This window comes from Ambystoma mexicanum, chromosome 8 (genome assembly GCF_040938575.1).
Source record: "Ambystoma mexicanum isolate Mex_15411 chromosome 8, UKY_AmexF1_1, whole genome shotgun sequence".
NCBI lineage: Eukaryota > Metazoa > Chordata > Amphibia > Caudata > Ambystomatidae > Ambystoma > Ambystoma mexicanum.
The window spans coordinates 1,519,717,820-1,519,745,531 of NC_090929.1; the positions used below are offsets into that span (position 1 = coordinate 1,519,717,820).

General features: G+C 46.1%; 1 protein-coding gene across 1 annotated transcript in view; it reads right to left on the reverse strand.

Moving 5' to 3' along the window:
• Positions 1-1,095: 1,095 nt before the first annotated feature.
• CFAP43 (cilia and flagella associated protein 43) overlaps positions 1,096-27,712 on the reverse strand; it is a 1,012,780-nt gene continuing 986,163 nt past the window's right edge. Inside the window, exon 38 of the mRNA XM_069611745.1 lies at positions 1,096-1,438. Coding sequence (XP_069467846.1) covers positions 1,266-1,438 — 173 coding nt within the window. The 3' untranslated portion in view covers positions 1,096-1,265. The remainder of the gene's footprint in view (positions 1,439-27,712) is intronic.

Consider the following 27,712-nt stretch of genomic DNA (forward strand, 5'->3'; position numbering starts at 1 on the left):
AGATGTGTGGCTTGTGTGTTTGTGTGTAGTAAGGCTAGCCCATATGGGCATGTGTTGTACATGGGAGGTATGCAGGAGAGGAGCAGGGGTGGTCAGTCACGCCTAAGTTCAATACAGTGACTATATACAAATGCCTCATTAATACCCACTATATATTATTGTGTTGCCACCATGAATGTACTATGCCTAAACAGTGTACCCTTAGACAGAGGCACATTCCTCTTCATGGTGCGGAATGACTGCCCGATTCTTAGAAGCGGCTCGCCTCATACATAGTTCTGTTATGGCTTCTGCCGGGAGAATTCATGTGTCACTTAGCTCACATTTTGCTCAGCGAGATCGTTCTATTGTTTAAACTAGCAACATTATGCGGACCTGGCATTCATCATGTGCTGTGTGAATTTAGTCTGCATAAGATAATGCTGACTTGTTTAATTGCAACTAATATATGTCTGTGACTCTCAGCAAAGTTCCCTCCCTAGATGTGGGAATGTTGTTAAGCTTTATGAACCTACCCACGAGAGTCTGTAAAATAAGCATATTGTTTGATAAATCTTTGTATTTCAGTATCAAATGTTGTAAGGCACACCTATCCCATAGACGCCTATGTTGTGAGAAGGTATAAAAACCAAAAGAACCGGGGGAGGGGGTCATTCACCTGTCTGGATACTGGGATCAGGGTGTGTTTGTCCTGTCCTGTGGATGTTTTGCTTTGCTGTTTGTGGATTGCCATTAAAGACGTTTACCAATTCTCTGCTTATTGGGATTATTTAGTGAATGGGATATTTCGCCGACACCATAGATGTGGAGGTTCCATGCATCATATTTACATCTCTATTTAACCTATTGTAGGCACAGAAGATTCTGTTTTCTTATGGGATCTCTACACTTGCAAATGCTCGAATCCAATTAGAGTGTTGTTTTTAAAGGCATTCAGCCATCGCAGGAATTTCTCTTTGAAAGCTGCAGATTTTGCCAAGTCAAGCTCTTCCATGAGAGACGAGATCATTGACAAGCAGTAATTCCAGATCTTTGACATGGGGAAACATGTACCGAAAAGAGATGTTATTGCATCAAAATAAAACTTTGTCAACCTTTAATCAGAAAAGGATTTATTATAGACAATTTATTTTAAAGTTTGCTTTTGAAGAAAAAGAACAATGGTTCCAAAAGGGTGAGCTGCACGGCTAAAAAACAACAAAAACACAACACAGTCCTATTCATCAGTTGCTGTTCCAGATGAACTGTAACATTTATTTGAACTCTTAGTATTCCATTTGGACCAAGGCGGGGAATGTTTTCATCCTAAGTCTTTCAACTTCTGCCCGCAGAACAGAAATCTCCTGGGCCTGCGCCTTGGCAAGATCCATCATTTTTCGCCGCTGCACAATGTCTTGATATCGTTCCTGTGCATGCTTTGATGCCATCTGCTCCACACCTACTCGGAACAAAAATAGGAGTTCTTAATATTGCCATCCTTTAATAGCATGTGTATCTAATTATCAAATGTTGCACCAAATGAATTGAATATTTAAATTCAGCTAATTAGAACCACCAAAAACAATCTTGTTTGTCTGATTTTACAGTAGTTATGCATTATACAGTAAGACCTCTTGAATTGTTCTGGATGTTTTGTAGTTTGCATTCTGTGATCATTGTTAGGAATTCTATGCTTTCAATTTGAAGATCTGCTTAACATGTTTCTTATTTTGCCAATTGCACCCGGGATATGACTGTCCACATACGGTTGACTCACTTTCATCGAGTGTGATGCATCTTTCTAATTTTTAACAGTATTCTAATCTCATCTCTTAAAAGCATGTACTAATCTCAAATAAGGAGATTAGGTTAATATATTCATAATCAATCAAGATGACTCCACCATTTGACGCAGGACTAGAAGGCCATTCATGTAAAGATCGCTAGTACAACACGCACTGAGAAAAACAATTGTTTGGGCTGATTTATTAGTATTGAATGGACACTAACATATCTCCAGGTACTCACATCCTTATCCAGCTATTGTCCATCATATGGCCAGGAAGAACAAACATGTGCCAAGTAGTGGCATGGCGTGCTCAGGTACTGATAACATATGGTTTGATAGTGACTGGTACGATTGTAGGCGCACAGGATGTTCGTTCAGCTTGCACACAGTTCACAAATGCGCAATTACACTAGTCTTTAAAATAAAGTTGTAAATCAAAAAATGTATAGGACAAGGATGCATGAATATTTTTCTGAAATTAACTGCAATATTTATCAAATCCAATTCGGACGTGTAACTACTAACCGTAGCAGAATAGTTGTGGCAAGAAGGAGGACCAGTGGAAGGCAGGACCCAGCAGGAACTAAAAAGCACCTTTAAAATCGGGGCCATGGTGCAGCAGCATAATGGGAAAATGACAGCAGGAAGGAGGACTGGAGGAATATATGGAATCCAGACAAAGGAAACCCCTGTACAATAGCTGTAGCGGGTCAACATAGCGGGTCAGCTGCGGTATGCATGTGGACCAGTGGAAGGCAGGAACCACCGGGATCACAGACCCTGGAAGCCCCTGCAAAATAAGTGCTTTGACACAGCATAGTGGGGTAGAATGTGTGGGTGAGGAGTCTAATAACAGTTTTTACTTGGCCTGCTGCTAGCCCACCAGCCTTGGCTCAAAGGTGAACCTGGAATTGGCACTCTGCCAGCTTATTTTTGCCAGTCTACAGTCTCGTTGGAAAATAGTGAGAATGGTGAGTAACACTTACCACTGCCTGACTTACTGGACCACTGGGGCTGTAAAGCCTCGATGTTTCCAGCAAGTCAGGAAGCAGTAAATCATTACGGGTCCGGCGGCTAATTGCCGGTTTTACTGGCACAGTTACCGCCGGACTCGTAAAGAGGGCCACTGTGTTTATTGTGCTTCACACGACATGCTGCGTGCACCAGATTTGGTCATGGTCTGATGCCTAATGGCTTATTGCACAGTGATATCATCAGGAAATTGATTGACCTAGTACGCAGACTGTGGCCAGTAATGTGGGAGTGGGAAGATGGACCAAGGCTGCCCTGTGTGAGAAGCAAGGAATGAGATGCAGACACAGAGGACTAATGGTTTTTGTTTATAAACCTTTATTGAAACAAATAGGGGTTGGAAAATGCCTCACAATCCCTGATCTAAGAGGTATTTCCCTACCTCAACTAAAATGGTTTGTCCTTTGTTGTCAAGATGTCCAAAGCAAAAATATGTCTTATGTCTGGAATCCTATTCTGGCCCTCGCACTCTAAAACTAACCCTAAGGTGTAAAGGGTATGGTCTATGATTCTCAAAAAGTGCACAAATGTTCCAATCCAACACAAAAGTTCAAGTCCAACTAAAAGGTTTCAAGTGGACAATGTTTACAGTTCGAGGGAATGGCTCCCTCTCCAGATCCCTTTTACTAATGTGTAAAATCAAAAAATAAAGAATAGTTGTATTCCTTAGAACCCAAGAGGATCATTCGCTCCTCTTGGCATGTTCACAATTTGGTGGGAAATAGCTCCCTTCCCCAGGTTTCTCTTTACCTTTGATATAATTCAGATCCTAAGGGTATATATCTTCCTAGTGATTCTCCCTTCACTTTCATACAATTTAGAATAGTCCAGAATCGCTGAGGTATGGGTGTTCCTTGAGATTATTTTATGTAATACTTATACACACATAGTTTGGCTGGAATACTCCCCTGCCAGGACTTCCATGCAGTCTTTCAAACACTTTTCTTCAGCGGGTGTACTCTCCTCTCAGGACTTTATTTAACAAACACTCAGCTTCACCTGATATACTCTCATGCCAGGACTTTATTTTGTGACTTTTCCTTTTTATCCATGAGATAACAATAGCCCACTTCTGGCTTATTCACTTTTGTTTCATACTGTTCTTTTTAATATTCGCTTCTTCTTTCCTAAAAGGGTTCTTTGATCCTTTTCCACAAGAATTCCCTTTACCTACACTCTTGCTGTTGAGATATGGGTCCCACAACCCCTTTGTAGTTTGCTTTACAAATACTTTAACTTCTTCATTAGCCTCCCTTTGTGTCTTTCGCTTTATTCTTATGAAGTTACACACTTTGTCAGGCAACCCGCTAACCCGTCTGTCTTCCCTGGGCTTACCGGTTGCTTCTTGTGTTACTTCATTCTGGGTCTTCTCAACTTGCTGGGTCGGCGTGTGTCAAAACAGCTGCTGCACTCTCTCCGTGTTCTTTTCTATGGTGCGCGGTTCCCACTGACTTATGTTCTCGGGTGACAAACGGTCTGCACCTGGGCTTCTCTCTCCCACGTTTGGGCTGCTTCCACACCATTTTCTATGGCGTGTGTCTTGGCGTCCGCACAGGTCACGGTGCAGCCCAGCATCTGCAGTTCTCACCTCTCCTTCTCTATGTCCACTGTAGAGGGATCCGTTTTAAAGTTCCCAGCATGACTGCATAGTCTGTAAGACTAGACGGTTGCGTTGGTTTACCGGTCTCACTGCTCTTTCTTTCCTCAGTTGGTACGAGACTGTTTCTTGAATGACATTGAGGAAGCTGATACTGGGCCTCATTGGGGGTGATCATTAGTACTCCATGTCTATTCCTCGTCCCAGTTGTTAGTATGCTATTCTTTGTGGGATGTTTGGGAATATTAACAGTAGATCTAGTAAGAGGTTGAGGGAGAGTGCTATAATAAGCCATTAGGGCATGTGTGAATAAAGGAAACATCCCTAGAAGGGAATGGAGGGTATGTGATTTTCCTCAATGATGTCATGCCATTTCCCAGAGGGTCACCTCTCCAGATGGTCCAACCTCATATAGCCACCCTCGGGGTCATGATCAGGTAGTGGCTGCGGTCCCCTGGCCAGATAGGGGGAGGCTATCTCAGGGATTCATCACACCTGTTAATTGTAAGCTGAAGGCTAAGATCAAGAGTCAGCCAAAAAAGCAATTTACTTGTATATAGATTTCACAATGACTTATACTGACTCTGTCCAGGTGTCACAGAGTCACAGTGTATGCTGCTGAGTGGGCAATACAAGACCAGACTAGTTTGGTGTCAACTAAAGTGTTTTATTCAGTTTTCTAAAGGGAACTTTCCCCTTCCCCTTAAGCACCGACTTCTAAAGAAGCCCTCGGCCGATCCTTTCTCCCTGGCTAACTATCGCTGATCTTCATTGCTCCTTTCCTCTGAAAACTGTTGAAAAATGTGCCCATCTCCCAGCTTAATCTACATACTGAATCTGTTGGTTGCCTCCCTGATCACCAATCTGGCTTCAGAGCTACCAGAAGCATGGAAACTGCTCTCCTGAACACCCATGAAGACATGCTCTCCAATTTTGACTCTAATCTCCCTTCTGTCCTCATTCTGCTCGATTTATCCTCTGCTTTTGACACGGTCAACCATGCCATCCTGCTCTATCGCCTCAGCGACAACCTTGGTATTACTAATTAGCCCCGGTTGACCTCCTTTCTTACCGACGGACCCACTCAGGTACAACTGGGGTTTTTCCTCTCTTCTATCTATCTCTCTACTTGTGGTGTTCCCCAGGGGTCTAACCTCTCTCCCTGGCCCTTCAACCACTACCTGGCACTGCTTTCCCACTGCATTGCTATGTTCTGCTCCAATTTTCAATGTTATGCGGAAGACACTTGGCTCTCTTTCAGGCTCCCCTCTGCCACCTCTGCTTCTTCTCTCATACCAGACTATCTGGCCACAATTCAGGAATGGTGTGCCACCAATGATATCTGCCTTAATGCCAGTAAGACTGAGATCCTCCTCATTGGGACACCTGCTCCCTCCTTTCCTCTCTCTATCTGGCCGCCCACTCTGGCCCTCTTCCTGCCCCTTCCTGTGAGGCTAAGAACCTTGGTGTTATCTTCAACTCCACCCTCTCGTTCTTGCCTCACATTTCTGAAATCTCTAAGAAGTCAAACTATCAGCTGCACCTCCTCTGAGGTATTTTTCGTTTACTCACTTTCCCAAGAAGCTCACTGTCTCCAGAGCTCTGGTCCTCACTAGGCTGGACTATTGCAACAGACTCTTTCTAAATCGTCCTGCCTCTACTCTTTGACCTTTACAACTTATCCAGAATAGGACTGCGAGACTTGTCCGTGGCCTCAAGCCCAGGGATGGTATCTCTCCAGCTCTGAAATCTCTTCACTGGCTCCCCGTGGCTGCAAGGATCAATGGCAAGACCCTCTGCATTGTCCACAAGGCTTTCTGGGGCCTGGAACCGCTCTACCTCCATCTTTGTCTTTCAAAACATCCTCCTCGAGATCTCCACTTATCCACCTCCACCTCTCTGAGGGTGAGACGCTTCTCCAAGCAGAGAGTTGGAGGCAGATCTCTCTCCTCCACTGGTGCCTCCCTCTGGAACAGCCTCCCTGCCTCTCTCAAACATGAGCAAAACCACCTCCGGTTCCAGAAGCATCTCAAGATGTTCCTTTTCGCTTCCGCTTCCTCTCTTCCTCTCCCCTGCTGATGCACCCGACTGCTCTGCGCACTGGTTACCTGGTCAACCTCTGAACTTGGCCCATGCTCCTGCATGTCCAGTTGCCCTTACACTGCCTCCGGGTTTTCCAGCACTTAAGGGTCTGTGTATCTGCAACCCTTTAGTCCCTTCTGTCTGCACTTATGAGCCACCCACTGGCTGCACTTGTGAGTTAACTGCACTTCTCCCTTTCCCTCCCTCCTGGCGCTTCTTCCCGTCATTCTTCCCTGCACTTGCACAATCTGACTGACACAAGGCCTAGTAAGATCGTCATTTTGTCTTCCCTTTGTTTCCTTGTCTTGTCGCACCTAGAAACACTTGAGTACAGGCACATTATAAATGCCACATCATATCAATGACATGAGTTTGGTAAGGTAGGTGTTTGGGATAACTCAAAAAGGAGTAGCTGTAAGGAAACCCAATTTTAGCATGCAACAGTGGTAACTGCCCTCTTGGCCAAGCGTGTCTGTGTCAAGGAAGTCAAAATATAATACAGGGTTTCTTACAAAGTCTCAATGGTGGATCTTGGTCTGGTCCTGCTTGATTGACCAATTGACTATCCTGATTGTCTTTGCATTATAGGTATTGCAGGGATCCCGAAACCTGGTTGAACCATGGCCTTCCTGGCCAACACAGCCCTTGCTTGATCCTTCGGGTCCAACACATCTCCTTCTAACTGTCTCTCCCTCGAGCATCCTTCAAACTCTCCTTGCAGCCTTCAAAACTCTGTCCAGCTCTCCTTCCAGTCATCCCCTGTCTCACCACTCTCTGCAAAACGCCTTCTTCCAATGCCTACTCAAACTCCCCCCTACCTCCCACCAGACTGAGCTGGATGTCTTTCATTGCAAGATGCCTCCTTCCTTGAGTGGTAAGTAATACTATTGAGGGCTATGGTGCTAGGCGAATCGGAATTTGGTGGTCATGTCAATTGCAAGAGGGCTAGCCCAAGGTCACATAAAGCCAGGATCCAACTTGGATTTCAAAATGCCCCTGGACAGCTGAGTAGTCTTCCGCTCTACAAGTAGGAGCTCTGAAACTGCCTGCATTAATCTATGTCACTCTGGTTTCCTATCATGTTGACCTAAAGCTGGAAAATGTATTGGTAAGTCTAGTAATGCGCAATGTGAGGAGGGCCTGGCCAACTGTCATGGCATAAGGAAGTGCTTCGCTAGGGCTCTCGATAGATCCTGCATATGAGATCCTTTCTCCATACCTGAAAAGATCTGTGCTCCTGCCGTCAACTCCAGTGGCGCACAACATGTTGGTAGGCTGCGGTTGATCTCACCTACTGATCGCTGAGCCGCTCGGACGCAAACACAGCTCCAGGCCATACAAGATGGCACCTTGGTGATGGAGAACTAAGAGCTGGCGCGAGTCGCATACAGACTCGCATACCCAGCTTCAGCTTGGATCAATTTGGTGCTTGTGGGGAGCCGAATCTGCTGCTGACTGAACGAGCCACTGGGGATGCCAGCTGCTGGTGGTCTGCAGCTTGACGGCAGTTGGGGCCATGATCTCGGGACATTGAGGTGTGCGCTTGTGTTCGGAGTCTACTGACTCAGTGCCAGTGGCCGCGCACTCAAGTGGAGATGAGAAACGGTTGTCATTTGCTGGATGTGTGGCGAGGGAGAGAGCTATCCACCTGAGGCTACGCTGGGATGTTATAAATCATTGGACAGCGCTGCTGGGCCGTTTATAGTGCTGTGAATGCATAGATTAGGCTGGAATTGGCCTTCATGGCTTATAACTGTCGGGAGAGGGTGATTTGTGCTTCTGATCCATGCCGGACCTGAAGCCTTTGGGAAGGGCTAAATAGACAACGATGGACTCTTTTGCCAATAAGCATCATCTGAAAATTGACCATCCTCGCGCAGGTGATGTAGTGTCCCATCAAAAACCCAGGGTAAAGCCACATCTTGGAGGCTACAGCGTCCATGAGGAGATCTGTGGAGTCCAGAATTGATGAGTTGAAAATGTATGTTAACCTACTGAGACGGGATGTGCATTCACTTGCTGAAAGAATCACTGCAGCTGAGAATAACGTGTCTGAGGCCACGCACGCACAGAACTATGAACATTGGTGCAGGACCTGACTGCGAATACAAGGATGCTGGAGAATATGGAAGGAAGCGCCCGCAGGAACAACATTAGGATTTTTGGACTTCCCGAGGGGTGCGAGGAAGGCCAAGACCCGACTATGTGGAAAATGTATTACTACAGGATGTTTCACAGATGAGAGAGCGCACAGATAATTGTCGAAGAAACCACCAACTGGGGCCCCTCAGAGGCCACTGTTTGTGAAAATCCCGATTTTTAAAAGACAGGATGCCTCATCACATGTTGGGCGGTAGCCTTTAAATGCACCAGTAATGGTATTACTGCTGCATGTAAGGGCTGGCCCTATCACGAGTTGGGCGCTAACTGGGCTGTTTTACCTTCAGCTTTATTCTGGAGGTGAAAATCCCATTTAGTGCCCTATATTACAGCCGCCTGTATTAGCACCGAAAATTCACCATTGGTTCCAATGGACCTAATGGGGAATGGGGATTTACCGTTAATGCCCAACCCGTGACCCGGCTGCAATACAGCCAGACCGGTGGGCGCTAACGATATTACATTTGAGCCGTATTACAGCAGGGATACTGCCCAACTCGTGATGAGGCCCAAGGTCTTGAGATTCTCTTGGGAAGGGTGAGGATATCCGGAGGGCATCTTCCAATTTGGCTATATACCCTAATTATACTATCCAAGTCCAGAGGAGACAGAACATATTTGTCCTGGCTAAGGTGTGGCTCTGCCAGCAAGGCCTGAAGTATATGTTGATTTACCCTGTCAAGTTAAAGGTGCTGCATAGCGGGAAGTCCAACTTCTTTGATAGTCCGGAAGAAGTGCACCACTGGGTGGATGTTAACAAAATGGAATTGCTACAAGAAAAACGCATGGGTAAACATTGATTGTCAGACCCACCCTCTTTACCTTTGGAGTCCCATTTAGTTAAAATCTCTGGCTCTGAATATCTGACTTTTATGGCCGAAATACATCCTGTTAATTCTGTTGGACGCTGGAATGCGATGTACACATTCTTTTGCCAGTGTTCCTTTTTTTTCCCACTGTCTCTAAGTGTGTTCCCCCCAGATGTTTTCTATTTCTCGGGTGTATCCTGGGGGTGGGTAAACCGATGCCTACTGCTGCTCATGCTTTGGGCATGAATGGTTAGGCATGTGCTCGAATAGCATTATACTTTTGAGCTTTTCTTTGGGTTTCACAGTTTAATGGTTAGGTTTCCTTTGCTTGTCTATATTCTACTGCTTTAACCCTTCGGTGGTGATGACTGTTTTTACCCATGATCTCGGTATGTTAGCGAATGGGACTGGAATGGGAAGGTTGCTGAACCCACGGGGGTACCCGGGGACTGCGGTAGCAGACTGCTTATGGTCGTTTCACGGAATTGTTGTTCTGCATACTTTGATTGATAGGCGGGTGGGAAGCCCAAGAAGGCTGGTGGAGTTGCTAAGTGCGCCACATGGCTAATGAACTGAATGTTGTGTGATGGAATGTGAGGGGACTGAACACATATGCCAAACAAAACCGAGTTGGGACATACGTAAGCAGGAAGCGGGTGGTGATTGCCATTTTTCAAGAGACTCACCTTTCGGATACTAGACAAGCTGATCTCATTGGCAAACAGGATGGTGCTGATTATGGTGATAACTATTCTACATATGCCAATGGGGTTGTGATTTGGGTGGCTGCTTCAGTACTCTTCAGGTTGCTGGAGGCCCATACCGACCAACAGGGCAGGATGCTGCTGGTTCGTGGATATGTGGAACACAGGGAAGTGTGCATAATCAACACCTATGCTTCCAACCATGACGCCTCCAGTTTATTCCACTTATACGCATTTAGAGATGCTGTGTGAATTTGGGGTGGGGATTTTAATTGCACATTGAATCCACGGCTAGATTGGTCAAATGACAAAACACTCACACCCTTCTCTGCCAGTGGCGACTCTTTGTAGAGTGCGGACTGATCTGGACCTTGTGGATGTTTAGAGGAATTAAAACACTACACATAGAGCGTACTCTAACTACACGATTCCACATGAGGTTTTCACTCGTATAGGTTGTTTGCTGGGAAGGAACATGCACAAGAATGATTTAATACCAGATATATGGGAAGACCATTATCGGATCATGCTCCGCTGCTTACCACCTGGTTGGTAAGCAAAGACTCGCCCCCATTCCAGCATGGAAACAGAGAGCGGAGGCACAGACGGATGCAATGTTCTGGGACCACTTGGCAGATAGAATTGATACATTCTTTGAGATAAATGTGGATAGTGTGGACACACTGTGGAAATCATTCAAGGAGGTGGTTAGAGGTGGAGAGGGTTGCTAAGGCTGGGGTGTTAGGAAGTACCTGTTGGGGGAATTATCCAGGATTGAAGTGGACATAAGTGACATTGAAAACTCACCTGTACTGGATAGCTATGCAGAGCGGAACCTAGTTGCCCTTGGGCAACAAAGTTTTGGAGCCTTGGAATGACTGGGTAAATATGATTTTAAAATGTACATAGAAAAGCTCCATGAGCAGGGAGGCCAGACAGATAGGTTGCTCGCCTGGTTGTGTCAGAGGGAAACGCTGCGCTCTACAATAGATTTGATACCCGATGAATGTGGGGGAGATTTGTCAGTCTCAGCCCAAGATTAATAGCATTTTCCATATGTATTACGAGGCCCTGTACAGGGAGGCAGGATCTACGGAGGGGGACGAGATTGAGTATACATTGTCCCAGATTGCAGTGCCCCGATTAACGCAGGAACAAGCAGAGCTGCTTGATGCTCTGCTGATGGAAGTGCAACTACAGGTGGTAATGTCTTCCCTTTAGTCAGAGAAAACACTGGGAGCGGATGGCCTTCGGCTGAGTTTTATAAGGTGTATAGTAGAAAAATAACCCTGAAATTTCTAGAGATGTATCAATCAACCTTCGATAGTGGGATGCTTCCCCTTAGCATGTGTGAATACATGATAGTACCCATTCTAAAACCAGGGAGCCCTCCTTGCCACACAGAACATCAACCAATACGCCAACAACACACAGCTATACCGCAAGATCGACTCCATCAAGGACATCCATAGGCTTAACACCTGCCTCTCGCTGATCCAGTCTTGGGTGTCCAGTGTAGTCCAGGACACGTGCAGACTTGAAATCTGCTGTTGCAAAAATGAAAGGACCCCAAAAACAAGCCTTCTCTGCCTACGCCCCAAAACTATGGAACCTCCTCCGAGTCAGCATCATACTCACCCCACGCTCCTATAATAAAAAAAGAACTCCAGACCCACCTCTTCAAGGCATCTCTACGCTTCAACACCTAGGCCATCAAATCGCCCCTAGCGCCACCTGTTTCGCTAGATGCTGCCAGCCCCTCTCCGCCCCGCCACCCGGTACAGCTGTACCCCTCCCCTGTGCCCCTCTGTATCCCACCCCCACTGTATATCTGTTCTGTTGTTACCTCGGAAAAGCACTCTGTTATGCACCTGTACTGTTGTATACCTCTATAAAGTGCTACATTGCTTCTCAAAGCTACGTCTGCGCTCAATACGTAACATAATAATAATAAAAGGGAAGCCGCAACACAGCTGTGAATCCTACAGACCCCTCTCTATGTTAAATGAAGATGGCAAAATCATGACTGCTTTGCTAGCCGGAAGTTTGCGACAGGTGATCACCAAGCTTATACATGCTGATCCAATGGGTTTTGGGCCTGGTAGAAACACTTCGGTGAATTTGAGAAGGCTACTCTAGGTCATGGGTAGTACTAGGATGATGGATGGACACTATGCAGTGGTTTCATTAAATGCTGCTAAAGTGTTCGATTCAGGGGACTGGGAGTGGATGTATGCTGTAGTTCAACACTTGGGTATTGGGGAAGGTTTCCTGCGGTGGGTTAGATTAATCTATACTTTCCCTAAAACTAGAGTGAGAATGGGGAGGATAATTTCAGACACTTGGGATTTTTAAAAAAAGGGCATTATACAGGGCTGCCCGCTGCCCCTATATTGTTTATCCTAGATTTGGAACCATTGGAGAAATATCGCAGAACAGAGTTTGCTGCTGCAGGTATAGTGGTGAATGGTTCCAGACATTTAATCTCCATCAATGCTGAAGACATGCTTTTGTATGTCCAGAACTAGGAGAGTAATTTATCGTATATCCTGAAGGTCTTTGATAATTTTGCTGCACTCTCTGTTATTACTATAAACCGAAGCAAATACTGCCTTTTCCCGTTGGCATTTCTATCCTCCTGTGAGAGGGCACAATTGCCTGACCTTGAACTGAGATGGGCTGTCAACTCCTTCCAATATTTAGGGGTTATCTGTCATGTTGTGAAATACTTGCATGAAAGCAACACAGAGCCTGCTTTGGACGTAATAGTGAGATACATGGGGAGCTAGAAGACACTGCTCCTGTCTCTGATAGGCCAAGCTGCTTTGGTTAAGATGGTTGGTCTTCCTCGTTTGTTTTATCATTTCACTAATGTCTCCTTTCATAAACCTAGATCCTTTTTCTGACCTCTGTACGCTAAGGTGAGAGAATTTGTGTGGGGGACTGGCAGACATACAATTTCACTCGACACTCTCGACACTCTTTGCCCGAGTTATGAGGAGGGGGTATAAAAGTGCCACATTCTAAACTGTACTATCTTGCTGGACAGGTCAAGTTCATCTCTTGGTGGCTGTTGGAAAGAGACCACTTTGGACACAGAATGAATGCAGTCGGCCATACATCTGTTCATGCTGAAGGAAGCCCTGTGGATAGATTCTGGGAAGGTTCCTTGTTGTCCTCAATTCCTGAAACTAGGAAGATGATTATGGCAAAGATCTTAGGTATAGGTGCACCTTACTCCCCTTATTTTCCATTGGTTTCCTCCTATTATCGGGACGTGGGAGATCTTTCGATTATAAGAATGTGCTGGGAAAACAATGAGGCCACCACGTGGGGTGATATGTTCCGTGAAGGGACATTACTGGAATTCTTAGAAGTGGTGGAGGTACATGGGGTCCACACAGGACAATTCCTGGCATACATCAGACTTGTGCAGGCTGCAAAGTCCTGTTGGCAGAGTTTACTGGATGAACCTGCGGTATGCTTGCACTGCTAAACTAATTGGTTGAGGGGCAGCATTGCATATGTAGGTTGTATGGGAGGTTGCTCTTGTGCCTACACAAAGGGGACCTCAAGGAGAAAGCTTTGTGGGAGGACGATTTGGGTATACAAATATAGGATGCAGAATGGGAAAACGTGTTACTATATGCACGGAAAGGGCGTAGAAATGCTTGTCGCAGAACTATTAAATTGTATGTTCTTCACAGGACTTACATGACTCCACATGGCATTGCTAGGTTCTCACAGTCGATATCTCGTTGCTTCCCCCGCTGTGTTGATGATAAGGCTGACTTGATACATGTTTTGGTCTTGCCCAGTGGTGCATCAGTTTTGGTCCACTAAACGTATTTTGGCAAAACATAGGATTGCCAAGACGTGGGAGATGACTGCTGGGCCGCAAGTTGGTGCCTGGTGGACGGATCTTAAACTCGGGTCTATGACTGAAACTAAAGTATGGTATAGGAATTTGCATAGGGGAACACAAGTAAATGTTGATATCTTGGCCTGGAACACCCTCATACAGTCACAGTTCAATCCCTCTGATGGCATGCCTCTTGAATGCCTGGACAAATCATTTATAGTTATGTTTCATTGCTTCTGCTAACAAGATCCGGGACCATTCGAAACATGTGGAGCTACTAGTTATATGCGGACAATGGGTGTTTATTGGATTGACGCCTAATACGGGATCTCTTCCTGTTGTTTGGGGTATGCTTCTGTTTAAGAAAATGGTTGACGGCAAGCAGCTTTTTTGCATTTTGTATTCTGTTTATATGTTTTGTGAAAATTGTGGCGTTGGAATGATGTCATTCCTGTCGCGGTATTGTTGCATTTAAATACCAAAACATCGTTTGTTATTTACCCTTTAATACTATAAATAATTAAAAATAAATAAATACCGAAACATTCTTTAAAAAAAAAAATGTGCAAAGGGAAAGGTATCGACCCTGGCGGTGGTTGGGTTAAGATTTTGGAATAACCCTGATGAAGAGGCACTACTAGAATATTGGGAAGGGCTCCCAGCCCCTGGATAGTCTGAGTTGAGGCAAGGTGACTGATGACTGTCAAGCAGCTGGCACAGCAGGACCCAGTGAATGGGATCCTCCTAATTACGTCTCTGGGCCAATCATGCAAAAGCTTTGGGGTGGGGGGCTGACCCCGAGCCATGTTACTCATGGTCCCTAAAAGTCAGGGTGGGGACTTTGTCACACCCCAAAATATGGTTTTATGTCACAAACATTTTAATTATAGCTGAAAAATGAAAGGACCACCAAGCCCAGTGTTACTTATGCCCTTAGTTATCCAAGCATACAACCTTTTTATCACAGACATATTTATTGTCCATTATAAAGATCTGTGGCTATTCTTATGTTTCCAAAGCGGATGGGCGATGCTTTATCCAGCATACTCCAAATCCCACAGCTGCCACCATGTGTCACGGACCTGACCATTGGGGACATAAATAATGAGACTCGCCAGAAATGCTAGGAGTGTAAAGAGTATTTCGTCAACCTCCAATTTTCTTTTCCTGCAAAATCTCAGTTTCAAGATGGAGTGTCCCTAAGAACACAAGTGGCTGGTTAGCAGGACCATCTGCAATCTCTACATTTTAGCACTTGCCCATGAATCAGCCAGCCTACAGGGTCTCTGCATCATCCAAGCTCCATGGCCCAGTCCCAACAACCAAAATCTTCCAACCTTTCCATCTTACACAAGGCTAACCTCTGCCTTCAAAAGCAGAACATAGCAGGTTGTAAAAGCCTGGATCATTACACAAACCCTTCCATTCCGATATACAATTGCTTGTTTACCCCTTTTCATGTATCCTCTCCTTGCAATGTCCAATCCACTCCATCAACACAAATGCTAAGTATACATAGTTAATTTAAGATGCTGAACAGTTCTGTTGTTTTATTTGGGAAATTCCGTTTTGCATTACACATTGCCTCTTGGTAGACATGTGCTTGTAGTCTGCAAGTAGCTCTGTATTTTTCCGATAGTGTTTTCTTCCCACTCTTTTCAACTCTGCCAGCTCTATATTGAGCCATTTATAGTGAGCCTTGTTAAAGAATATAAGATTCTTGGTTGCAAGTGTCCAAAAATCTTGAGATTTCTTCATGCATGGCTTTATAGGTGGGGTCAGAGGAGGTGTATGAGAGGATTGGTCCAAGAGACCCCCCTCCCCTGCAGCCTCTCCCCCTTGTGAAGTCCATGGCTCGTCGGGGGTTCCCCCTGCCACCAGGGCCCAGATGGCGGGTGGACCACTGGCTGAAGCCATTGACCAAACATGCTGTATTAAGCTAGGCCCTGGAAACCATTTTGTGAAATCAAAATGGCATGAGCCCTGTGCACCACAGTGCTGCCCCCACCCTTGGAGAGTCTCACTTATCCCTGCGGCCGCAGCTCCCTGGCAGATCCGCTGAGAGCTCGTTCCCACGAACAGACGGACATGAGCTAATGCTAGACGCAAACACTAACATTCACCTTCCACAGTGTATCACTGTTCTCAGTATGACCCGCCAGCAGGGCCGGGGTGGAAAAGAACTATAAAATGGTCCCCCGACAAAAGCAGAGCCCCCAAATAACTAATGAGCAAACTACCTGTGATGAAACTCTTCTCTCCATGACCTTTTTTGACTAAAACATGTAACCTCCATGAAGATGGCAGAATGTGTGTTTATATGGCATTCTGGTTGAAGTACTCACATCCCCGTAGCTATGCGCAAATGGTAAAAGTGTCCCGGGGTTTTCATGTTATATGGTTCGCCGAGAAGAATGCACCCCAAGGTCCCATGCCATAACTGAACTAATGCTGCTAGAGTGCAAAGGAAGACAAATTCAACCCCATTGGGAGCTCATGTAAATGGTGCACGAAAATGTACAATATGTATTTGAATGTCCAAGTTCACCATGTGTCACTGCCATCAGTCTCATTGGCCATTTGTTCCTGCGTGCTCCACCAACCTTACTACTACCTCGCTTACCGTGCATGTATAGAAATGTAACAAAATGTTGTGGCTGTTAAATACTTAACATATAGTTATCAATTGCAAAATGGGTATAGGTAACGCATTTGAAATGGCCATGTAAAGGCACTAACAATGTAGAAAACAAACTTTGAAAAGACTCAATGAGTATTGTACATTATATGAATGTTTATGCCTCTTCCACATAATCTGCAACGCACGAGGAAAATACCATTGTGGGCATATCCAAGGCCATTCCCCCTTCCTCCCCATTGAAGCCTGCCAGACGGAAAGCAGAAGCAATTCGGCTGGAGCCGCTTCAAACATTCACGTTCCCCGCAGCTCCCAGGGCCGAGGCCAGCCACCTGAATTATTTACAACCCAGCAATAAACCCCGGCCATAAACACAGGCCCGAAGGCGCCTTTTCTTAGGCTCCACGACCCACCAGCTTGTAACGCTCACCTGATTCTCGCAGAGGCGCCGGTCTTGACTGGGCGACTACCGTATCTTCAAAGGTGATGCGCAGCACCCGGTTGGCTCTTTGGGCTGGACCTCTGTGCCCTGTATGCCTGACGTGCAGAGTAAGATGTCTGCAGATAGAAAATACGGGGTTAATGAACTGGGGTTATTGGGGTGTCCCTATCTCTTTCCACTTCTCCTCTCCTGTAGACCCCCACAGGTTAATGCTCTCACCTTAGGTAAGTGAATGCCGAGCTCTCCATCTGCCTCGGGGCAGGGTGCTGTAACCAGTTTCTTCACTGGATAGGTAGCGCAGGCCTCTTGACTCCAGAGGACTGCTGTCCGTCGTTTACTGCACGAACGGTAAGTTTCGAGTAACTCAAATGTCTTTAAAGTCTTTAATAATGATGTCTCTTGTTTTGCAGGGTTCCGGCGATGGCGGATGACGGGCTGAAGTGAGTTGAAGATGGAGCCCGTGTGATGAATAGAAGCGCCTGGAAGCACGTAAGTAAGCGCTTGTTGCCAGCTTCACGATGCGCTCTAACTGTCTTTTTATTTTGCAGGTACAAGTTCGGAGCGGCTGCAGGGTGCCGGGATACCCACTGGGTTAGATGTGGAAAGGAGTAATGGCACGTGAGTATTAAAGTTCCCCAATGTCTTTAAACGCACCTTGTTTTGTCTTTCAGATGCGGGATGCAGCGCTGACGGCCTCCGGAGCGTGCGAAGAGTTGGTAAGCTTTTGTCTTTCAGATGCCGGAATGCAGTGTGAAGACCTCCGGAGCGCACGAAGAGTAGGTAAGCCTTTGCCTTTCAGATGCCGGAATGCTAACCTGTTCTTTCTTGTCTTTATAGGTGTTGCTGAAGACTGGATTCAGGATGGTAAGCCTTTTTCCTTAGGCCCAGGACCGGATGCAGAAGACACAATGAGCGTTCTGCTGCAGAGGGTGCAGAATAACGTAAAGCAAGATTCATCCACTGGGTGTGGTTTAAATAGCCTCCTGTAGTGCTTAGATGTCTCCTTCCACAGCCACGCCTAAGTAAGAAAAGAGTTCCTGGTAAGAAAAGAGTTCCTGCCTTCCAGAAGAGTTCCAGTGTTCTGAATCTAGGGAGTGGCTCCAGCCCCACCCAACAGGAAAAGTAGTTCCAAACAGAAGAGGATCAGAGGCTCAACTGGCAGGCAAGTAAGCAGCATGGTCTGCTGCAGGTAAGTCCACCCAAGCATTATGAGCCCGGCGCTTCCAGCGCTGGGACTGGGCATATTTATGAGCCTGGTGCCACTGGCGCCAGGACTGGGTCCAAAAGGGACCCAATTGGGACTGGTTGGCACTCAGAACCTGGGTTATGGATCTGCTTCCAAGGGAGTTGGGAAAACCCTGACCTTTTGGAAGCAGAGATCATGACACAGCTCACCCCAGGTTAATGGCCCCTGTAAAATTAGGACACCCAATATTATAGCAACACTGTAGGAACACATTCATAATGACTTCTAACGAGACATGATAACATGGACAGCTCGTCCCTTGCCCTGAGACCCAACCTCGCGACCTATGATACCCGGTCAACAGGACGATGGTAACCATGTATTGATGTATCACCAAAAGACCTCACTCTAGGTGCATTCCTCCTGTGTTGCATTAACCTGTAGAATAACCTATTGGAAGATTTACCGGGGAAGATAATATTACAATATTGAATGAATGCGGTGTGCGTGGCCTTAGGGCAGAAAGCCAAGAAAGACGTTCATCACTGACACTGGTCACGGCTGGCACAACACCACCGCCCGGATGAGCCCAGCTGACCTGCCCGGCCCGGCCCACGTGGGTAACCAGTGACGTCCACCAACCACGGCAAACCACATCACAGCTGCACCTATAGTTAGTCGTCGCCACCCAATCCCCACAAACTTGTGCCCCCTATAGTGTGTAGGTTCTTATGACGCATTTTGTAAATATATACGCCTGTCTTTGCTATTGTCAGACAGAGCGCTCTCGGAGTTTGCAGAGTCCTTTGCATGCCCTATTTTGACTTATATAAACTCCCATTAAGCTCACCCGCATTTTGTCTTTGCCTCATTCCCATCTTGGGAGAGTCCATTATTGTCTCTCATTGTGGGGTGGATCGTGCTATCTGGGGACGCTCGCCTTCAGTGGTGACCCCGACAGCGTGATGATTATTTTTCCTTAATATATATATCCCTACCGTCCCCTTTGGCACGAAAATCTCCGGTCGAAAAGGGATATGCACGGTGCGCCGGCTCGGAAGGCCGCCCGCCATCGGCGACCAGTACGCTCAGAAGTGCGCACTTAACAGAGAGAGGGTACGGGATCTCGGTTGAAAAATCCCCTTTGAGTACCGGTCGCCGGGGCCGACTGTTGAGCGTACGGCAACACTGCCTGGACGGACCCAGTTCGGAGACTCTCGGTTCAAGACGGGCACGTGAGTATTAAGTGCGAGCGACCATAAAGGGAGCAGAGAAGGAAAACAGGAAAGGGAACGAGGTTGTTTGAAAGGGGACACTTTGGGACTACTAAGAACCACTCTAGGCTTTCTTTACTTTTTCTTTGCATATGGCCATTAGGATCAAGAGGTGAAAAGAGATAAAGCGACGGGAACCTAGCTCCGCGAGGGGGGTAGAAGGCGGCGCCGCATAGTGCTATCTTGACTAGTACTGGGAATATATGAAGAAGTGAAAATAAGATAAAGGTGTCTGGTAAAAAGGATGACACAGTGAATACATTAGTGACTGCTATTCTTTCTATTCTTCTCTCTGGGTTTATGGGGAAAAAACAGGGTTAGTATGAGAAAAAAAAAAGAATCTAAGTAGAAAGACGAGTTTATATCAAAAATACAATACAAATTCATATCAGATTAAGAAAGAAAGGGACAGCTAGCAAGGGAGGAAAGGGATTACAAATTGAGCTGTGAATAGAGTGTTGCCTGTGGGTGTGTACGCATCACATGTGCCACAACATATTTGTCACAATGAATGTGTAAAAGTGGTCATAAGTGCATAATTATGGTGTGGTCATGGTAAGTGTGACCAGAAGAAATTTTACAAGGAAGAGCGCAATGCAGTAAAGTGACTGTTTTTTTTTTGGATAAATTTGCTGAAGATATTGGTGGTGTACGAAGGGTGGTTTGCTTTTGTATGTGCCCCCTAAAGTATACAGAAAAGACGCTGTGCGCGCCCATTCTTATATTGTTCGGGTGGCGGAAACACACGCAGGTCCCACCACGCAGTGATACACAAATACTTAGATATATCTGGTGATACATCTATATAAAGATATATATATAGATATACATCCGTATCGAGCAACCACGAACTATGAGGGCGGAAACACCATTAGCCCATATTTGTAAGAATCTACCTGGGTATGCTGAACGTATTAAGAAATATCACGATCAGTGGATTACAGAGCTAAAGGGGGAAGGGTTACCCCAAATATGGCCAGAAGGGGGATCGTTTGACAAGAGTGTCCTAGATATGGTAGCTACATGCATTTGTTTAAAATACAAGGGGAAGCAGTTACATAATAGGAGAGAAATATTAGACCTATGGAGATTGTTTGAAGTACCCCCTCCCAAGAAAAGGGAGTTAGCTACTGATCTGCCATATACCACTGACAATCCATTGCTGATACCAAAAGACGACAAGGTGTTGCCAGAAGGGGAGTCACCAGTCGAGGTAACTAAGTTGTACCCAATACTAAATAAGCCAGTGCCCGCAGAAGGATACAGTGACCCAACATATGTACCCCCAACAACAGTCACTACGACTCGAGGGCCAACAGCACCCCCACCGTATGAGAGTCATAGAGAGCGCGACCAGGTAAGTACACCAATAGTGAACATAGAGAAACTAACAGAAGACCTAGAGTCCAGGCTCTCTGTAGCAAAAGACAAGCTCTCGAGGATAAAAAGCATATGTGAACAGACTGCGACTAATGCTGCTAGGTCAGAGCTGACATCAAGAGCACAGAGTCATGATAAAACCATTGAGGAAGGGTGGAAGAAGGGGGAGATATTGTTTAGGATACAAGAAGAACCAGCCCGAATAATTGAACTGGAGGAGAGGGAGGAGCATACTGACGATGAGATAAGGACCACAGGAGGAAGAGAGGAGCTATTGTGTGATATAGAAGAGGACTTAGAGGAGAGTGAAAGATTAAGCATGGCAATGGGAGGAGGAAGTGAGGGGGTGGATGGCGTGTGTCCAGGGAGAAACATGGAAGAAGAGTGGACAGGACGACTAAGGAATGGGTTGGGGAAAATGGCGCCACAAGGAAAGAATGGAATGAAGGTGAGTACCGATAAGGCAGCAAAGGGGAAGTTACAACTCCCACTAATACACAGAGGAGGAGGGAGGCCGAATTACATACCCTGGGCTCAGATGGACAAGGCCAATCTGTTAAAGCTATTACCACCGCTGTCAGGAGGGGCAAGCAAGTGGATATATGCATTTGAGAAACACACAGCCGGGGTACCTCTAGCAATAGGTGATGTGAAAAGTCTGCTAGTATCAGCAGTCGGGGATCAAGCTGACAGAGTATGGGTAACGTTAGACTGCGATCGCCATGATGGTGCCTGTTTTAACACAGTACGTGCAAGGGTATGGGATGCATTAAGAGAGACATTCCCAGACACCCCAGATTTGCAGTCAGTCATGCAATGTACGATGAATGATGGAGAAGATGCTATGGATTACATTTTTCGGGTCCAGGAGATGTGGAGAGGGGAAACGGGCACGCCCTGGTATCAATCAACCCCATTATTTTACTTTATAATAAAGAGAGGGCTCCCTAAAGAGGTACAAAAGGCACTTGACAAAATTGCAGGTATTGAAGCAAAAGGGTGGCCCGAAATACAGAGCATAATAGTTCACCACTGTAAACAAATAAAAGAGAGGGAAAAGGAGATAGCGCAAAAAAGATTGGCAGACGAGGCAAAGTTAGTACAAACAAAACTGGTGAAGGTCGCTGCAGCAGTAGCCGGGCTCCCAAACAGCAGGGAGGGAGAAGAGGAGGAGGAGGGGCTGGTAGCAATACAGGGGAGGATGGCAACAAATTGGGTAGGAACAGGGCAACGACAGTGGAAGGAGCAGAGTGGAGGTCCGCAGTGGCAAGATTGATCCCCTCGAGGGGGACGAGGTGGGTACAGGGGTTGCAAGGGGGTGGACAAGGGTATGGGGGAAACGGAGGAAATGTATGGCAAGGTCCCAGAGGTGCGCAGGGAAGCTGTTGGAACTGCGGGAGGTGGGGGCACTTTTCCAGAGAGTGCAGAAATAGATCAAACAACGGATTTCCAGAGATGGGACACTATGGCAACCCTCACCCGGGAAGCCCATATGGTCTTCCAATGGGACGACAACAGAGGGAACAAGAACAGGGGTACCCAGAGCAAAGGCAAGCGCATCATTACACAACACAGAATCACCCACAAAACAACGATACTATGCACTACACCCCAGGCAACCCCTTCGCAGCGAATGCCAATGGAGCACCAGCCCCAGCCCCCTATAGTGGTGTGTCAGTAGTATCAGGAAGCGTCTTCAGCCAGGGGGGGGGGGCAATAAGACAACCAGCATAGGACAGCCCACAGAGAACACTTGCGTGTCCTGTTCTATCTACCACCTACAATGCAGCGGAGGAACCATTGGTAGGGGAGCAGATAGGAGACAAGCAGTTCATATTCATGGTGGATTCGGGAGCCGAGAAATCATGTATCCGTGAGGGCCGGTTTCCGTTATCTAACCGGAAGTTAGAGATGCAGGGGTTCTCTGGGGCTGTAATTGAAGTTCCTTACACAGAAGATTTGGATGTGACAGTGGGGGGTAAAACGGTAAAGACACCTTAACTGTATTATGAACAATCGCCAATAAACCTGCTCGGAAGGGACCTTCTTAGCAAGCTTAACATGACAATATCATTTACAGAAAGAGGGATAGTGTGCTCAACCCCAGGAATATGCCCATTACGCGTAATGCTGGTGGTGCAGGGCAACAGCACCGGAAATACACGGCATGCCAGTGGACGAAAGAATGTTCATCGAAGGTTTAAAAAACACTGGCCCAAGTATTTCCCGAGCTAAAAAAGTTAGAGTGGAGAATACCTGCAGAATTTATCTTCCGCCCAATAGTACGCCCAGACATAGCACCAGGTTCAGTGGTATCCTTAGACCTGCATGCTGTACATGTATTAGCAAAAAGGATTGCAGTAATTGGGATGGACATAGACGGGTGTGAATGGCGCACTGTACTGTGCATCAATGCTGATATTGCCCTACGAGACTTATCTGATGAGGATGTCTTTTCTGATGCGGAGAGTGATGGCGAGATAATAATGGAAATAGCAATGCCCCGTCACATTTTGATTCAGACAAGACAAGTACATTAAATGCGGTGATGCAAGGCCACTTCGCGTGCAAGCAGTCTCTCGCCGCCGCCGCGTTCGCCATTGAGAAAAGTGCCAAAATAGTAATGGGGTGCCTTGTCACGTTGTTTGTGGAACACTCACTATTTGCAATACTTGAAAGATCAAAAGGCACACTGACCACACAGTGAGCAACTGCCTATTAGATAATATTGTCCAGCGCCAATATTCACATGGTAAGGTGCAGGACAGTAAACCCGGCAACATTCATCACAGAACCATGCACACTAGAGGACATGCAAGAACACAATTGTGCAACATACACAGGGGAAACGGGGGAGGGCACGGTGGTGTGTGAAAATGCCTTGAGCGAAGGAGAGGTATACTTTGTGGATGGGTCAGCGTCGATTGACATGGACACAGGAGAGAAACATGTGGGATTAGCAGTAGTGAGGCTAGAAGAAGGTGAGTACGAAGTACTAGTACAGTATCACCTTCCGTCCCATTTCTCAGCCCAAGCAGCATAACTTATCGCCCTAATAGAAGCATTACATGCCGCTAAAGGATGTGCAGTAACAATATACACAGATTCAGCCTACATGATGACAACAGTACACAGAAGTCTAGCCCGGTGGGGGCAGAGAGGGTTTCGAAGGGCAGATGGGACCCCAGTGCAACATGCTGAACTGTTGAAGGAATTGATTGAGGCCTTAAAAGATCCAACAGTGGTAGCAATAGTGAAGTGCCAAGCACATATGTCCAACACCGACGTTGTGTCTTTGGGGAACGCGGCAGCAGATGCTGCTGCCAAGGAGGCTTCGTATTTTGAAAGACATGAAACAGGCGAGTACCTATTGCAACACAAGACGACCGAAGAGCTTCCAGAAGGATACAATGCCATGCCCATATCACAAATACTAGAGCTAAGCTAAGGGGCCAGTTGTGATGAAAAGATGGTGTGGGGAAAAAAGGGGGTGCAGCCAATCGGCAACAGACTTATTGTGGCGCCAAAATAACTCAGGAAAAGTAGTTATGCCCATCAAACTGTTAGAGATAGCATTTCAGCAGTTACACTTTCCAGCGCATAATACTAAACAACACATTGCAGCAGAGATACAGGAAGATTGGTTTGTGCCATGTCTCCAGGAACACATATTTAGATTGACAATGGAGTGCACAACGTGCCAAATATATAACTCTGGGATGACCCTACAGACACTCAGGGGGACAATCCCAAAACCTACAGGGCCCTTCAGAGAACTGCACATTGATTATGCAGACATTACACGAGGTGTAATGGGGCACGCTACATGATAGTGGTTGTATGTCAATTTTCCAGGTGGGTGGAAGCAGGTTCATGTGCGCGACCTGATGCTAAGAGCGCTGCAAAGTTCCTAGTAAGGGAAGTGTTCCCGCACTGGGGAATTTGCGATTTAATTCGCTCAGACAACGGCACTCAGTTTGTGAACGAGCTCTTGAAAGAAGTGACCGCGTTATTGGGAATAAAGCATAAACTGTGCTCGATTTATCATCCTCAAAGTAACGGCTTTGTCGAAAAGATGAACGGTCTGTTAAAAGGGAGATTGTCTAAATTGTGTTTTTCATTGAAGAAAAACTGGATCTAATGCTTACCCCTTGCACTGTTTGAGCTGAGGAATCAGCCGAGCAAGGATCACCATCTGTCCCCGCACGAAATTGTGACAGGGAGACGGATGCACACAGCACATTCCCCACTAGGCCAACACTCAGATGCACACAGAAGCGCCACCATATTGGGAGATGAATTCACAGAATACCTGAAGAAGCTAACTAGGGCAGCACGTGCAATCTCAAGGCAGCTCTCACCACCATTCACAAGGGAAGAAGGGAACACAACAGTGTCCCTGCGGAACCTGAAACACAGGTACAATTAATGCCAGTTCATTTATGTCCGGAGCTTTGTGGGCCGGTGGAATGCCCCATGGTTCCATGGGCCGTACGAAGTGGTATTTTGTACACCTACAGCTGTAAAAGTAAAGGGGCTCAAATATTGGATACATTTGACAGATGTGTGAAAGGCATATAATAGTGTACAGGAAGAGGTGGACGGGGAGGCACAGACAACAGCAAACAAAAGTAATGAAAATGATGAGTGAACGTGAACAAATGAATGGAGGAGTGTGATAGATAAAACTGTTAACAAAAGAATTCTATTGCAGGTTATTGATCAAGATAAATAAAAAATAAAAAAGAAAAACGAAATGTGTTTAAGTGAAAATAACGGTGTAAAAAAATATATATATATGTATTGTCTGCTCCCTTCTCTGTGCATCCCCCCCCACCCCCCCAACCATCTCCCTTTTATGACCTCATGGTACATACAGTGCCAACAAAAATGTTTACATGCACGTACTTAATGCACTTTTATATCTCAAACAGGAACTACCATGGCAACAAACGGGCAGCCTGCAACGAATAGATTTATTAGATATAGAGACGTTTTAGCTGAAAGATGTAGATACTCGTATGAGTGTGGGTTGTCTGTATGTATTACATTATTTTTTACAATGATGGTTGGCTTGGTTACTTATTGGTTTATAGCGTTCATCTCTATCGAGATGAACGAGGGGGGAGGGAATAACGGGATTAATGTAACAAATCAAACCACAACTGTAAATACTAAAGAAGGTGATTTTCTGGTGTGGGACGGATCTAAACTTGTATGGGGACATTACACGACACCGGCCAATGTTGCTACCTCGCCAAATGAAAGACTGCAGGAAAAAATGTGAAACAGCACAACTTCCCCGCCAAAAGTATCTGATTACAATGCCCACAGTTTAAATGATTGCACAACACCCCCACTAGCGTGCCCACCCCCACAACAGAAAACACACTGCTAGATAGTATAAAAAAAGAGAATGAAGAGATGACAGTGAGCTACAAAGCATTATACAATGAATGGGGAAAGGGGGCGGAGGGGAGGAAGGGGGGCCTACACTGTTCCTCGCCCATGAAGCTGGGAGATATCTTAGAAATAATAGGAGGAAAAGGGAGGCGGGAAGGAGGAAATACGACGAGTATTACGGGTTGGGACTCGACAAGATGGAAGACCCACAACACCCCCACCAGACAAATAAATGGTATACAGACATGAGTGCAACTGCAAAACAGACAACAAATGAGAGCTGTTATGTCTGCTCCCTCATTCCCCATGCTTCAGGTACACCCAAAGTATTGCTGCAAAAAGAGTTGCCTATTGTGGATGCCCAATGTCTCCTTCATTTCACGTTGTGCATAATTAAGAACACCTTCCAGGCACACGAGGTAACTTTTAAAATGTTGCAGAATGAGAAGACCTGCTATCTGCAAGCGGAAGGAGTGATATGTTTGGAAGAACCATTCTTTATAATACAAGGGACATTATTTTCAGAAAATAAGTGGAAAAATGAAGAAATAATGTGCAAAGCTGAAGCGCTGCAAGGTGTGGCACCAGAGAAACTGCAGTGGGTAGAGAAAACATGCACACCAGTATGGAAGGAGCACATCTCAAAATTGACTTGGGTGACAGATATTGAAAAGCCCTTCAAGCTACAGAAAGAAATAAACTATGAACTGTGTTTCACGGGAGACGGGAAAGCTATCATGGGGGTAAACAAATATTGCAACAAGACCCTCACCATCCCGGATATGAGAAAAGGAACAGCGGCCCTCATGGACACTTAGGCAACCAGGCATACCCTCACCTCCCACAATCCTGGAGTGGCAGCTGCTCATTGGCCACCCTGCATTCCGCACTAATGGTGACACCGGAAAGCCACATTGATGGGAGCAAGAAAATGCGACAGACCCCTTAGCAGAATGAGGCCCAACCAACTGCAGAATCACAAGTATATGTCCTGTCTTCCGGTAATAAGGGGGAGATGCTGTCACGAAACAGACGATCATCGAACTACATATCAAAAGCATCCTCAGAGCTACTGGCACAGATCCCGGACAGATATCGATTATTCAGCTCTGCAGAGACTTTCTTTGCCTCACTCATCCCTAGCATCCAGGCACGAGTAAATGCAAAATGGCTCCAAATTACACTCTGGGAGCTGATCCAGCTGGCGAATGACACTGAAGAAGGATTTAACGTAATAACGTAATAACGTAATAAAAGTGGAACTGCGAGCACTGCGACTAATGACCATGCAAAATAGGTATGTCTTAGACCTGTTAACAGCAATGGACGGAGGTGTTTGCTGAAAAACTGGAAGTGCCTGAGGCACTTTCGTACC